We start from the raw sequence: 13,913 nt of genomic DNA on the forward strand, positions 1-13,913 counted from the left end.
AATAAAAAATTGTTACCCTTGAAATCAAATTTGAGACAGACAATGTTTTTAATGGATACCCATATTTAAAGCTGTGGACCCACAAAAAATGCTTCCGATAAAATATTTAGCTTTATTGAATGTCAATTATTATATTTCTAAATATTTTTATGATGATTATTGTGCATTCCTGCAGAACAACAAAAATGGGTCTAATTAAGACAGACTGGGGGCAAACACCTCAGTAGAGCCAAAGGCCGGACTGATGGGGTGGGGGGGATATCGGATAGGATCTGTGCCACTGTGACAGAATGCTCTGTTATACAGATAGCTAGAATCTCAGCCATAAAGCAGGGCTGCTGCTTACAATGGGGGGATCAGATAGGATCTGTGCCACTGTGACAGAATGCTCTGTTATACAGATAGCTAGAATCTCAGCCATAAAGCAGGGCAGGACTGCTGCTTACAATGGGGGGATCAGATAGGATCTGTGCCACTGTGACAGAATGCTCTGTTATACAGATAGCTAGAATCTCAGCCATAAAGCAGGGCAGGACTGCTGCTTACAATGGGGGGGATCAGATAGGATCTGTGCCACTGTGACAGAATGCTCTGTTATACAGATAGCTAGAATCTCAGCCATAAAGCAGGGCAGGACTGCTGCTTACAATGGGGGGATCAGATAGGATCTGTGCCACTGTGACAGAATGCTCTGTTATACAGATAGCTAGAATCTCAGCCATAAAGCAGGGCAGGACTGCTGCTTACAATGGGGGGATCAGATAGGATCTGTGCCACTGTGACAGAATGCTCTGTTATACAGATAGCTAGAATCTCAGCCATAAAGCAGGGCAGGACTGCTGCTTACAATGGGGGGATCAGATAGGATCTGTGCCACTGTGACAGAATGCTCTGTTATACAGATAGCTAGAATCTCAGCCATAAAGCTGCAGCACTGCACAACATCTCGGCTCATATTACATACAGTAACTAGCCTTTGTACGAATCACTGGTTTATTAGGGTTGAAAAAAAAGTTTAGACACGTGACTGTAGCCCTTTCTAACTACGTCACAAGGAAGTGGAACTTTCTAGTTTTTAAGTAAGCGCGGCTGCAGGGACAAGGGACCCGCTGTGTGTGATGCGGCCACTGATTCCTCTGCTATCTGCCCTATTAATCTCACTCCCGCTCCTAGGGACAGGTCAGTATCTTTCATTTATCAGCTAATGGGACTGTCTGGCCGAGAGCACGAGGCAGAAAGTGAAAGAAGCAAAGAGAGAGAGTGTGTGTGTGTAAATTATGGCAAATCATACAGCAGTGATCCCCAACCAGTGGCTCAGGGCAACATGTTGCTCCCCAACCCCTTGGGTGTTGCTCTCAGTGCCCCCAAACCAGGGAGTTATTTTTGAATTCCTGACTTGGGGGCAAGTTTTGGTTGAATAAAAACAAGATTTCCTACCAAATAAAGCCCCCTGTAAGCTGATAGTGTGCATAGAGGCCCCTAATAGCCAATCACAGTCCTTATTTGGCACCTCCATGAACTTTTATGGTGCCTGTGTTGCTCCCCAAGTCTTTTTACATTTGATTGTGGCTCACAAGTAAGAAAGGTTGGGGATCCCTGGCTTAAAGGGTTAGTTCACCTTTGCTAACTTTTAGTATGCTGCAAAATGTACTGTTCTTAACAACCTCTCAATTGGTCTTTTTAATAGATCTTAAATTATTTGCCTTCCCAGCTTTAATATAGGAGTAATTGACCCCTTTAAAAAAAAATTTGATCCATGAGGCTACAATTGTATTGTTATTGTTACTTAAATATAAACTATATCATTTATAAACTATAAATGATAAAAAAAAATGACAACCAATAGCATATTGTCTCAGAACTTTACTGTTTACCTCATACTAAGGGGGCTATTAAGTAATGGTCAGATTTTTTTTTTTTTACAATCTGGATTTTTAGTGCTAAAAGTCAAAGAAAAAAAAAAGTTGCAACTTTTCCAAGATTTACTCGGTGACACAAAGGTGCCAAATTAGTCTAAGGGTGAAGACACACAGAGCTACTAGTAGCAGGAACTTGTCATGGCTACAAAAATAGACAATACTGATCATAATTGTCTGCGTGTGTTTTAGCAGAGGCAACTCTCAGTATTGTCTATGGCAGGGGATTTTCTGGCATTTAGTAGTCGTGACAAGTAGCTGCTACTAAGTAGCTCTGTGTGTCTTCTCTGTAAGGGACTGATATCGGCAGCTGGGGATCATAATAGACCCACAAACAGACACCCTAGTATCAATACACTGTTTGATCATTATGTATTTTTTACTTTTGTGTTGTCTTATTGATTTTAGTCTTTTGCTGTGCATAAGGTCATTTTTCTCCACGCCCAAATCACCCATAATGCTATGTAAAATGTTATCTCTTCTGCTTTGATCAAACTCAAAACTACTACTACTAGGTAATGTCACACATATTGGGTTTTGGACCAAAGTCCACTTGCTTTATTTCCATTTCTTACACATGTATGTTTGTCCCTTTTACAGAAGCTATTTGCTGTTTCAAGCAGAAATCACATTCTGCACAGTGTCAGAGCTACACAACCAATTTGTATTTAATGTCAGGATTACTGGTTTAAAGCACACAGACCTCAGGTTCTATTGTCAGTATGTGTTATATTGGTTCAAAGCAGGTCTACCTGCAGGCTGAATTCAGCTCCCATGGTTTTTTATCTGTAGGTCAAACCCGGTTTTAGCTTGCTGGTTTATGTAAGGCATTAGCTTGCTGGTTTATGTAAGGCAGGGATCCCCAACCTTTCTTACCCTTGAGCCACATTCAAATGTTAAAAGACTTTGGGAGCAACACAAGCACAAAACATGTTCCTGGGGGTGCCAAATATGGGCTGTTATTGGCTAATTGGTAGCCCCTATGTGGACTGGCAGCCTTTAGGAGACACTGTTTGGCAGTACATCTGGTCTTTATGCAACCAAAACTTGCCTCCAAGCCAAGAATACAAAACTAAGCAACTGCTTTGAGCCACTGGGAGCAACATCCAAGGGGTTGAAGAGCAACATGTTGCTCCCGAGCCACTGGTTGGGGATCACTAATGTAAGGTATTGGTAAATCAAATTACATGAATGCATCTGTTCCAAGCAAATATCTGCATGGGGGAGATAGAAAGGCATGTTTATTTTTTCTTTTTTTCAAGTTGGCAACCATGGTGGCTCTTGGAATGTAAGCTATCAGATAATATATCCAGGACCAATAGGTTACAATATATCTTCTCACAGATCACACTTCACATATCTAATGCTGCAACAGAGGTAGGCTATTAGTTATGTTTAGTGATGAGCGAATCTGTCCCATTTAGTAAATATGGCTCTTAAAGTTCAGGTAAAGGTGGACTATTATTTTAATGCATGTTTGTGTGACCTTTTGGCGCATTAAGGTGACGTCAGATGGAGGGGTTGCCCCTGTGTTTGGGATGCATTTGTGAATGCATCCTGTTGTGACTGCAAACTGCAACATGCGATAGACGACTGTGATGCAATGCAACTGAATGCACCTTGCAAATGACAACCCACCCCTAAAGTCAAAGGGAATGTGACTAAAGGTGGCCATACACCATATGTGAGCGAATCTTTCCACCGATATCGCCCACCTTCAGAGTAATTCAATTAATTGGCCATCAAGCAAAATGATCGAATTACAACAGAAATAGGACCCGTTGGAGTGAGGACCCGTTGCATGAGCCCGATTGACATCTGGCCAATTTTAGGTCAGATATTGGTGGGGTAGGCCAGTCGGGGGTCCCCATACATGGGCAGATTAGCTGCAAAATTGGTCTAAAGGAGTCATATAGGCAGCTGAAATCTGCCCCTGTACGGCAGGGTAGTGGACAGCACCAGTCTATGGTATCAGCGTTTGGTGCCCTCGATGTGCCATGTACGTTATGCCTTTGGTGCCGCAGTCTGTTACTAATCCCTGAGTAACAAGGCACCTGTAATGTGAAATCCATCTCCCACCACTAATTCTCTTTTTTGTTTTTCCTATTGAGCAGAAGATCCTGTTGTCCACCTTAATAAACTCATAAATGACAATGCCACATTTCACCACGGTTTTGAGCTGCGCGACAAAACAGTATGCCAAATTATAATCAGCCAGGATGGCCCAATGGAAGTGGCAGAATACAGAAAAAATGGAATAGAAGTGGCAGAATACAGAAACAATGGTTTCCATGTAACCAATGACAGATACAAGCAGCGAATCCAATTCTTCAACTCAAAACTAATGATCCAGAACCTGACATTGGAAGACAGCGGAATGTACAACATATCTTGCTGGTATCCAAATGCTCCGAAAAAGAAAACATCATTTAATGTCACTGTTTATGGTATGTGTCTGTATTTTAGGTTTGTATGGTATTTATCTGTTGCTTATATAGATAGTGGGGGCATTAGTACCTGCAGTGTAAAACTGATACAGGTGAAACAATGTCCCCTAACTGCCTGCCCTTCTGATAGTAAAAGACTGACACACGGGGACATTAGTCGCCGCGCAACAAATCTCCCTTGTCACGGACGGGTAATCTCCCCAAAATGCCATCCCACTGGCTAGAATGTAAATCGCCGGTGGGATGGCATACGCAGCGCCACGATTTGCCAAAGTCGCAGAAGTTGCCTTGAGAGGATATTTCCGCGACAAGGAAGATTTGTCACGCGGCGACTAATCTCCCCATATGTCACAGCCCTTATTTTCACTTTACATTGTAGGTTGGGAGTGACTACCTTGGTTCTGCACTCTCCCTGGGGCTTAGAGATATAATATCCGTAGTAGACAGGCTTTTGTCCAGTGATTATGCTCAAACAGCTCTTTCACTTTTCCAGCTTCCAATAGGTCAGACCCTATGTGAAATGGTCAAAGTCTGCCTGGTGTTTAATCAATTTAGTCACAGATTTAGTCAGACAGTAATGAGAAAACCTGATTGTTGTTATCAAAAATCTCATTAGATGCCTTCCAGCCTAGCATGTATCACCTCACCTGGCAGAGAGAAGAAGCTTATCCTTCCTTGGATTCATTTGTCAAATATGGCCTTGTGATTTGGGTAAATGGGCAGCTTGAGGTCCTCTATATCTAAAGATCTAAAGCATTAAATATATTTACAGCCAGAGGAAAATAATCCCAGTTTATCAAAGCTCTGCCAAAACAAATCCAGTGTAGAAACTCTGCAGAGGACAGTGCCATGTTGACGAAAGCATAAGAATCCCCATATCAGGAGGCAGACATATCGGGACAAATCTAGATGCTCTTCTTTAGACCAAAATAAAAATGTCTAGAACCAGGCGTTATAATTTTGGGAATATCAAACATGATTAATGAATAATGTAAGGGGCAGGTAATACGCATGATGGTTTAGTGGTAGGAACTCCTCCCTTCCTTCTAAACATCCCTGGCTGAGAAATGGGCCAGTAAAATCCAGGTTCTGGTATTGCTTTGTTATTGTACAGCCCTTGTGCAAATATCAGACTACTTTGGAGGCTTCTCATTCCCTTCAACCAGGAAATAAATTCTGATGCAATTCTTCAAAAAAGGGATTTTCCATCTGCCTGATAGGTCTGGGCAAGTCCAATTTAGAAAGAAGGGGTGGGGATCGTATTAGGCCCACAAACAGACAAACTGGTATCTAGACATAGGTATTCTTGACTTTTGTGTTCTCTTAATTGTTTAGTTTAGTCTTTTTTTAATTTAGTCTTTTTCTGTGCTTCAGCTAATTTTTCTACAGGCTGAATTTACCTCCCGTGGTTTCTATCTGTAGGTTAAACCCTGTTTACCTTTCCATGCTGGTTCATGTAAAACGGTATTGCTAAAACAAATTACATGAATGCATCTGTTCCAAGCAAACATGGAATCTGCATGGTGGAGATAGAAAGTCTTGTATATTTTTTCTTTTCTTTTTAATTTGGCAACCTTAGTGCCTCTTGGAATTTAAGCTATCAAATATCAAAGGCGATATCTGAGGAATTCAAATTGCATTTTCAATAGGAGCTGCACGGGGATTGCACTATTGCTGGAAACAAAAACACCAAAGCTCTCATGGAATACATGGATGGTAGAGGACCCTGGATATCAGGGCTCCCCTAGATTTCTGCATCCATAAAAGCAAATGACTTTCAGCTAGTGCAATAGACACTACTCGTGTTGCTAAAGTTGCTTGCCAGAAGTGACATTATCCATTAGTAAAACACCTGATGTGACCCACGTGCACTTGATCAACTAATTAATGGGTCAATTTCAGTTGATACTAGTTAGTGGGTGCAAGTGATGCTGCTGAAATTCTGGAAGAAAAAGGCTGTATAGTAGGTAAAAAATGTTAATGAGTGCACTTAACACTTTACTTTGAATTGTAAATGACCCCTCAAAGATTATTGGGGAGAGAGGAAAGGAACGCGTACAAGGAAGAAAAGAAAAATGTTTCTGGGTGAGAGGGAGAGGAGGGTGGAATGAAAAAAAACAGATCCAATTATAAGCTCCTGAAGTTAAAGGAGCAGGGGTGTCAAATAAGCAGCAGAACACAAAGAAATGGTTGAAGGAAAGGAAAAACCAAATGGAAAGATAAACAGAACTATATTTGTGGGAAGGGTGAAAAAATATGAAACTGGGAAAAAAGGAAGGCAGGTATTGGTTGGCATTCTAACTTCTAACCTTCTAAAGCCAATTTAGGTGCTTCTCTAAGTCATTTGGACAATATACTATTTCCTACATTTTGGTATGGAAAACAAATAATTTTTCACATGTTGCTATTTACATATGGATAGATACTGATTTTATTTCAATCTTTTCCAACTCTAGAACCAGTGCAAAAACCAGATATTAAAAGAGAGTGCCAATGTGAAAACCTCGACTGTAACTGCACTCTTCGTTGTCTGGATCCTACAAACTCATCCTCCACCCACTGGGTTATTTTAGAAGATTCAAAGCCTGTCAAGAATTTAAATAAAAGTACAATCCGGACACTGCTTGGCGATACTTCTATAAGCACTGAGTATGTGTGTGTGCTACAGAACCCGGCTGATCAGAAAAATGCTTCCATTGGCTACTGGCAACTCTGTTCTGATTCAAGTAAGGGACAACCCTTAGACGGATTATACAATATAGATAGATGGGGAAACTCAGACGTAAATTATCCTCTGGCATTATAACCCATGGCAACCAATCAGACTACTGCTTTCAATAGTCTTAATATAGCTAGGACCCACTTTTTAAAGTTAATTGCTAACTTATTGCTGCAGGGTAAAATGACTTTGTTGTGCATTACTCCCCCATTAGTGAGAAACTGATGAACTTGGCTCTGTGTCTTGAAGCCATTCCATTGCTACATACAATTATCCCTTACTCTGACTTGACATGGCCCATGTTAGAAAAAGGGCCTTCTGTGCTGATCCTCTCAATAGGTTACAATATATCTTCTCACAGATATCTAATGTTGCCCTCAAAGTAGAACTCCAAGGGAATTCTCTCTGCACTAAGGCTAAACTGTTGAGTCCTTAAACTTCCAGGTGACCCCTATAATATTGAAAACTCCAGCTTTCCTTGATGGAGCCTCTGACTGCTCCAAGCTCTTAAACTGAGCTATAACAAAAGTTAGCCCTGACTTGGCTTGGTGGCAAGTTTTGGTTGCACAAAAACATTATGTACCACCAAACAAACCCTCCTGTAAGCTGAGATTATGCATAGAGGCTACCACAGTCCTTATTTGGTACCCCTATGAACTTTTATGGTGCTTGTGTTGCTCCCCAAGTCTTTTTACATTTGACTGCGGCTCACAAGTAAAAAAGTTTGGGGACCCTTGTCCTACCTTCTTCTACTGAGACATCCTCTTGCCTTTGGCTACATATACTAAACATCCTGAAGAGGCCTAACATAGGTACTCTCATACCTTTTATAACCTAGGGGAATACATCCATGGTCTAGTAGACACGTTCTACCTCCATAGTGCATATGTTACCTGGATGGAAAACACCTCCCTCCACTTATACTGCAGACCATATACCTTTACCAGACCTAAATGAGGACCCTGAGTAATAAAAGGAACATACCAACAGCTACAAGTATATTATCTGAAAGAAACATATATTTTGTTTAAAAGATGGTTTAGGCCACAATTATGTTTACATTGTATTAAAGTTAACATGCATATTATCTACTATGCAAAGTAGGCCTTGCACGCATTATAAATAGCATATTTTATATAAATGGTATTAGTTAAGTGGTGAGATTAGTTACAACACAATAGTTTATTAAGGGCTAAGTAGTTATTACATTCCTATATAGTACCCAACAAACCTTTCAATCCAGATCCAAGTAACAGCTACTAAATTTCCAGCAGGAACATATTTGAAATAGTTACCTTGCCAGCATCGAATTCTACAGTAATACACCATTAAAAAGGCTCATTGAGGAGTTACCGATAAACTTTACTGTACAATGTACATGGCATGCGTGGATGTTATATGGTGTCTTTGTTCTGTAGGTCACAGTTGCATCCTCTGCTTGTATTGGTGGATTTGGAGAGTAGGGCTTTCGATGACTCTGTTTATTGGATTCATTTTTCTCATTCTCTTCATACGCAAGAAAGGTAATTTAGATATTGAACTAATACAAGCAGAATAAAGTGGCTGCACTGAGCAGTTCCCATTCTTCATTTTATCAGTATACACTACTATGTTCCTGAATATATTATTCCCCAGGAGGCCTAGGCAAAGGTCCTCTAGGGTTTCTAAATGGACATTGACTCAACTAGGTGAATATTAAAATATTAATACTGAAATCGTTTTTTAGCATAAAGGATAAAACACAACTTTAAAACAGGCTTTCACACGTATTTACTTGTTAACTGAGCCAGTGAGTGGCCACCAAGAACCAATTTTTTGCTTTTCTACTAACAAAAGTCGATAGTTTTGTAGATGTTTTAACTGGCCCCAAAAGATGGAAAGCAAAATGTTGATCTGGGATCCACCTAAAAATAAATCTTTAATTCTCCCAGAATGTGCCCAGCTGGGAAATACAAAACATGGGGAACAATGTAGAATTCTGTGTGTTAAGGTGGCCATACACAGGCCGATCCTAGCTGCCGATATCGGTTCCTTAGACCGATTCAGCAGCTAATCAGTCCGTGTAGGGGCACTAACGACGCACATTCGGGGAAAATTAAAGATTTATTTTTAGGTGGATCCCAGATCAACATTTTGCTTTCCATCTTTTGGGGCCAGTGAAAACATCTACAAAATTATCCCCCAGGGCCAAACAATCGAATTAGCCTGGATTCGCCCAATATCGCCCACACGTAGGTGGGGGATATCGGGAGAAGATCGCCAAGCAAGCAGATCTGAAGGTGTATGGCCACCTTTAGACTGGGTTTGTTTTGCCTTTTTTTTGTTACTGGTTTTATCTTCACACTTCTTCATCTTTTGTTTGGGTCCTTCACTTAGTAAATCTGAGGAAATGGACGTTCGAAGCAAGCACTGAGCCCAACATTAATAATAACTAAAAATGCATGTGGTAAATTCTACTAATCTTGTTGGTTTGATGTGTTTCAAACAGGGCCCTGTTAATAGTAGAATCATGGTCAGGCTAACCTAGTGCCTTTTGGCCAGATAACACAAGGCACATACAAATGCATTCTACTAATCTATACAAGGGAGCCTCTTTCAACAAGAAGACAATTCATCTGTGTTTGTTAATGTTTTTTTTCTTTTTACAACCCCAACGCAGCGCACAATGTTTTTGACATGTTTAAAAAGCTCCGTGGATATTTACCATTCCGGAGAACTACACCGAGTAAGTAGCAAGAGAACTTCCCCTAAATAGTAATTTGTATGTGGAACTAAATCGACCTTGAACCCAGGATCTATATATTTCTTAGTATGTTCCCTTTCTGGACAGACTGCAGTACTGGCACAGCAGAGGTCCTCAGACTTTTGGGGCTCAGCCCCCCCCCCCCCCATGGAGGTCAATAATTTGTTAGAGTCCCCTGTAATTCATAACATGGTTACAGATATATGAAAACATAGGTACAATGTTATGTTTTTAATTGCAATTTTTGGCCCTTGCTGGGCAGTTTTGGGGTCTGGTTGTGTCTCATACATACTCACTAAGACAGTAGTGGATGAATAAGTGCCACATTCTCCAATAAATTCATATTGCTTATTACTATGCTAAAGGTATATTTAGTTAATTTGCACATCTCTACACTGAAGTAAAATGATGGCAAGGACTAGGTTTTGGTTAAGATGAAGCCAAGGTGGACTCTACAACTACAAATTTTAGTTCATTTCTTGTTTTGCAAAGTTTACGTGCAAAAAGTTAATTTCTCAACAGTCACTCCAGAAGGGAAACAGAGAAAATAATTTATTATAGATAGGCCAAATGGATTAATACCCTACAAAGTGTAAAGTCTATGGTGGTTTATGAAATAAATCTCATATTTCTGAATTTACCTTACAGTTTCTTGCCAAAATGAAGCAAAATATATACCTGGTGATGTGGAACTGAAGGTTCTAGGAAACTAGTGAATATAAGTAAGTATACACTCCACTTACTATTAATGCAAAAGAGGTTTTTATGCCAACCTATGGGTGCCTCAATTGCAAATTAATTTGCCCACAGACGATCGCCACATGCATTAATACAAAATCACGAGCAATCAATAAACTGCTTAGTGTTGGTTCTAAATAGAAGAAACTCACATATCGAATGGTAATAATGAATTTTTTCGGGTTTACGAACTCTAAATTGAGAATATGGCTTGACTTTGCCAGTGACAACTCCCATTGACTTCAATAGAAACTCGCAAGCGAATTTTTACATTCAAGTTTTTGGGGGTTTTTGCACTTAATAAGTACCAGACATTAGAGTTTTCAAACTATAACTTGAATTTGAGCTTAAGCACCAAAAAACTTGAATCGAGAAAAAAAATCAGCCTCAGATCTCGTTTCACAGATTATCTGCATTCATTGATAACATTTATATCTTTGTTTTCTAGGTAACCAAGGTGCTACTCTGTGTTCAGCCTTTCACCGGATGCTACCTTTCTACTAAACACAAGTGAGAAAAAAAAAAAAGCTGCCTTTAATCCAGTGTGAGAATTCATACGGCCAATGAGTTTCAAACCACTGGAAGATAACACTGAAGAAAGGGAACGAAGCATCATGCACTGTATATAGCAAAGTTACTTAGAATGGAATTTTTTCCTTTATTGTAGTTGCCCTGAGCTGTGTTATCAAGTGTTTTTCTCGTTTTCCATAAGTCCAGAGCCCAATGGATAAATCAGACCAATTGCTTAGTGCCTGAGATTTGAAACTCCCAGCAATAATATTTACACAATCATTCACTTATTAAGTCAGAAATATAGCCACTCTGCTTATGAAAGGCGTCACTTTATACTTAAAAATTGCAGCAGGAACAACCTCATCCAAAAGAACAGGGAGTTACATTACAGCGGCTCACACCTGTACTTTGGTTGCCTCCTGTGTCCTTCAGTTATGGGTCCAATGCCCCACAGAGTACAGGTATGGGACCTGTTAACCAGAATGCTTGGGACCTGAGGTTTTCCAGATAAGGGATCTTTCCGTAATTTTGATCTCCATAACATAAGTCTGTTAAAATCCATTGAAATATTGAATAAACCCAATAGGGCGGTTCTGCCCCAATAAGGGGTAATTATATCTTAGTTGGGATCAAGTACAGGTACTGTTTTATTATTACAGAGAAAAGGGAATCATTTAACCATGAAATAAACCCAATAGGGCTGTTCTGCCCCAATAAGGGGTAATTATATCTTAGTTGGGATCAAGTACAGGTACTGTTTTATTATTACAGAGAAAAGGGAATCATTTAACCATTAAATAAACCCAATAGGGATGTTCTGCCCCCAATAAGGGGTAATTATATCTTAGTTGGGATCAAGTACAGGTACTGTTTTATTATTACAGAGAAAAGGGAATCATTTTACCATTAAATAAACCCAATAGGGCTGTTCTGCCCCAATAAGGGATAATTATATCTTAGTTGGGATCAAGTACAGGTACTGTTTTATTATTACAGAGAAAAGGGAATCATTTAACCATTAAATAAACCCAATAGGACTGTTCTGCCCCCAATAAGGGATAATTATATCTTAGTTGGGATCAAGTACAGGTACTGTTTTATTATTACAGAGAAAAGGGAATCATTTAACCATTAAATAAACCCAATAGGACTGTTCTGCCCCCAATAAGGGGTAATTATATCTTAGTTGGGATCAAGTACAGGTACTGTTTAATTATTACAGAGAAAAAGGAAATAATTGTAAAAAATTGCTTATAATAGTGTCTTATGGGAGATGGTCCTTCCGTAATTCGGGACTTTCTGGATAACGGGTTTCCAGATAAGGGATCCCATACCTGTACCTATCAACCTTCGGAATCTTCAAAAGAATGCTTGGTTTGAACTCATTTATGTTAGTCACCCCTGTACTTTCCTTTTCTTCATAAGATGGATACAAGTGCTGGCCTCTAAAACTAAATTATAAATCAAATTGAACAGAGAGGTATGACTGAATATCTCCCACCATTCCTAATTTAATCATCAATATTTGATTTTCTATCCTTGACTAGGCCACACCTCCAGGATTACCAAAAACCTACAAATCTGAATTGTATATATCTTTAGCTGATATTTCCCTTATGTTTATGTTCTAGGTCTGCTGCTGATTTAGTCTAGCTTCACAAAAGGGATTTTATTACCATATCACCTCACAGCTAATTGTTTTTGGCCTCAATGGGAGGGATTTTTTCTACCATTTGACTTAATAGAAAACAGAAGTCATATACGAGTCTTGGCTCCAGTTAAAAAATAAAAACCCAGGGTGAGGTGAAGAGCACAGCATCAGGGGGTGCATGCCAGCCATATCCTTGCCTCGTAGGTGTTAAGGACAGGGCCTCAATTTCAGCCCCATTGCAACCTGTGTCTTTTACCGCTACCTACGTCTTTATGTGCCTCTTTCCCATACGCTGCTCTTGAATGGAACAGGGCCAAACACAGACCACGGTTTACTTAAGGCGATAGCCAAAGGAAACCTTTGAAAAGAGGAGTGTGCCAATTTGGCAAAAGCAGAGATCAAAGAAGGGGAGCACTGCACACAACCCTGGAGGTTGGAAATGACCACTGTGACCTCAGTAGATGTAAATAATTATTAAGAGTTTATATGTAAAGTGTTTCCAGTGGCAACTAAACAGATTAGGGTTTTAAAATGAGCAGACTGAAAATATAAACCAGGGTTAGAAATGCGTAGCTCCTGGCATTTCAAGGATGGATGCCTCTCCAGTCAAGCAGCAACAGAGACACGCGTTAGATATCCATGATAGGAAATTCTTCAGGCAGTGGCTCACTATTGTATCCATGTGTGTCTCCTGGTGAGACTTAAAAATGTTTAGTGCTTTTTACATTTGTTGCCTTGTTGTTTTTTATGTTGTTTAATAAACGTTACATGACTGTGACTGAATAAAAACTCCTTGTAACTAACTTGTGTGTATTTGGTTCATCTCTGTCCTGTTATGGGGCAGTTCTGAATAAAGAATACCTTAACTGGTTTTGCTTGAGTTCCTGAAAAAGGAATAGTGAGTTGGCCATGCATGATCATGAACAGATTCCATTTCTTTAGATAAGACACCAAAAACTCCAGCTGATACAGTGGGATCAGTTTATTACTGACTGCCTAATGGGGAGAACCCAAACCATCAAGACAATCCCATTCTCAGTGGCCTGTCTGCGAGGCTTAAAGCCCCCTGTGGTGCTCTCTCACTGCACATCTCCTCTCTGTACCAATAGAATTCCACTCATTCAGGACTTACCTGTCTTGACATAAATCATGATCTTGGATGGACCCTCTCCTGACATGGTTAAAT

General features: G+C 39.9%; 1 protein-coding gene across 1 annotated transcript; it reads left to right on the forward strand.

Annotated features, from left to right (window-relative positions):
* The first annotated feature begins 1,038 nt into the window (after positions 1-1,038).
* On the forward strand, positions 1,039-11,147 carry LOC108644483 (SLAM family member 9). The gene is made up of 7 exons (XM_018096690.2): positions 1,039-1,179; positions 4,031-4,363; positions 6,820-7,089; positions 8,501-8,605; positions 9,742-9,807; positions 10,474-10,547; positions 11,012-11,147. The coding sequence occupies exons 1-6, from the start codon at positions 1,119-1,121 to the stop codon at positions 10,536-10,538; spliced, it is 900 nt and encodes a 299-aa protein (XP_017952179.2). The 5' UTR covers positions 1,039-1,118; the 3' UTR covers positions 10,539-10,547; positions 11,012-11,147.
* The last annotated feature ends 2,766 nt before the right edge of the window (positions 11,148-13,913 follow it).

The sequence above is a fragment of the Xenopus tropicalis genome, chromosome 8 (assembly GCF_000004195.4).
Source record: "Xenopus tropicalis strain Nigerian chromosome 8, UCB_Xtro_10.0, whole genome shotgun sequence".
Classification (NCBI taxonomy): Eukaryota; Metazoa; Chordata; class Amphibia; order Anura; family Pipidae; genus Xenopus; species Xenopus tropicalis.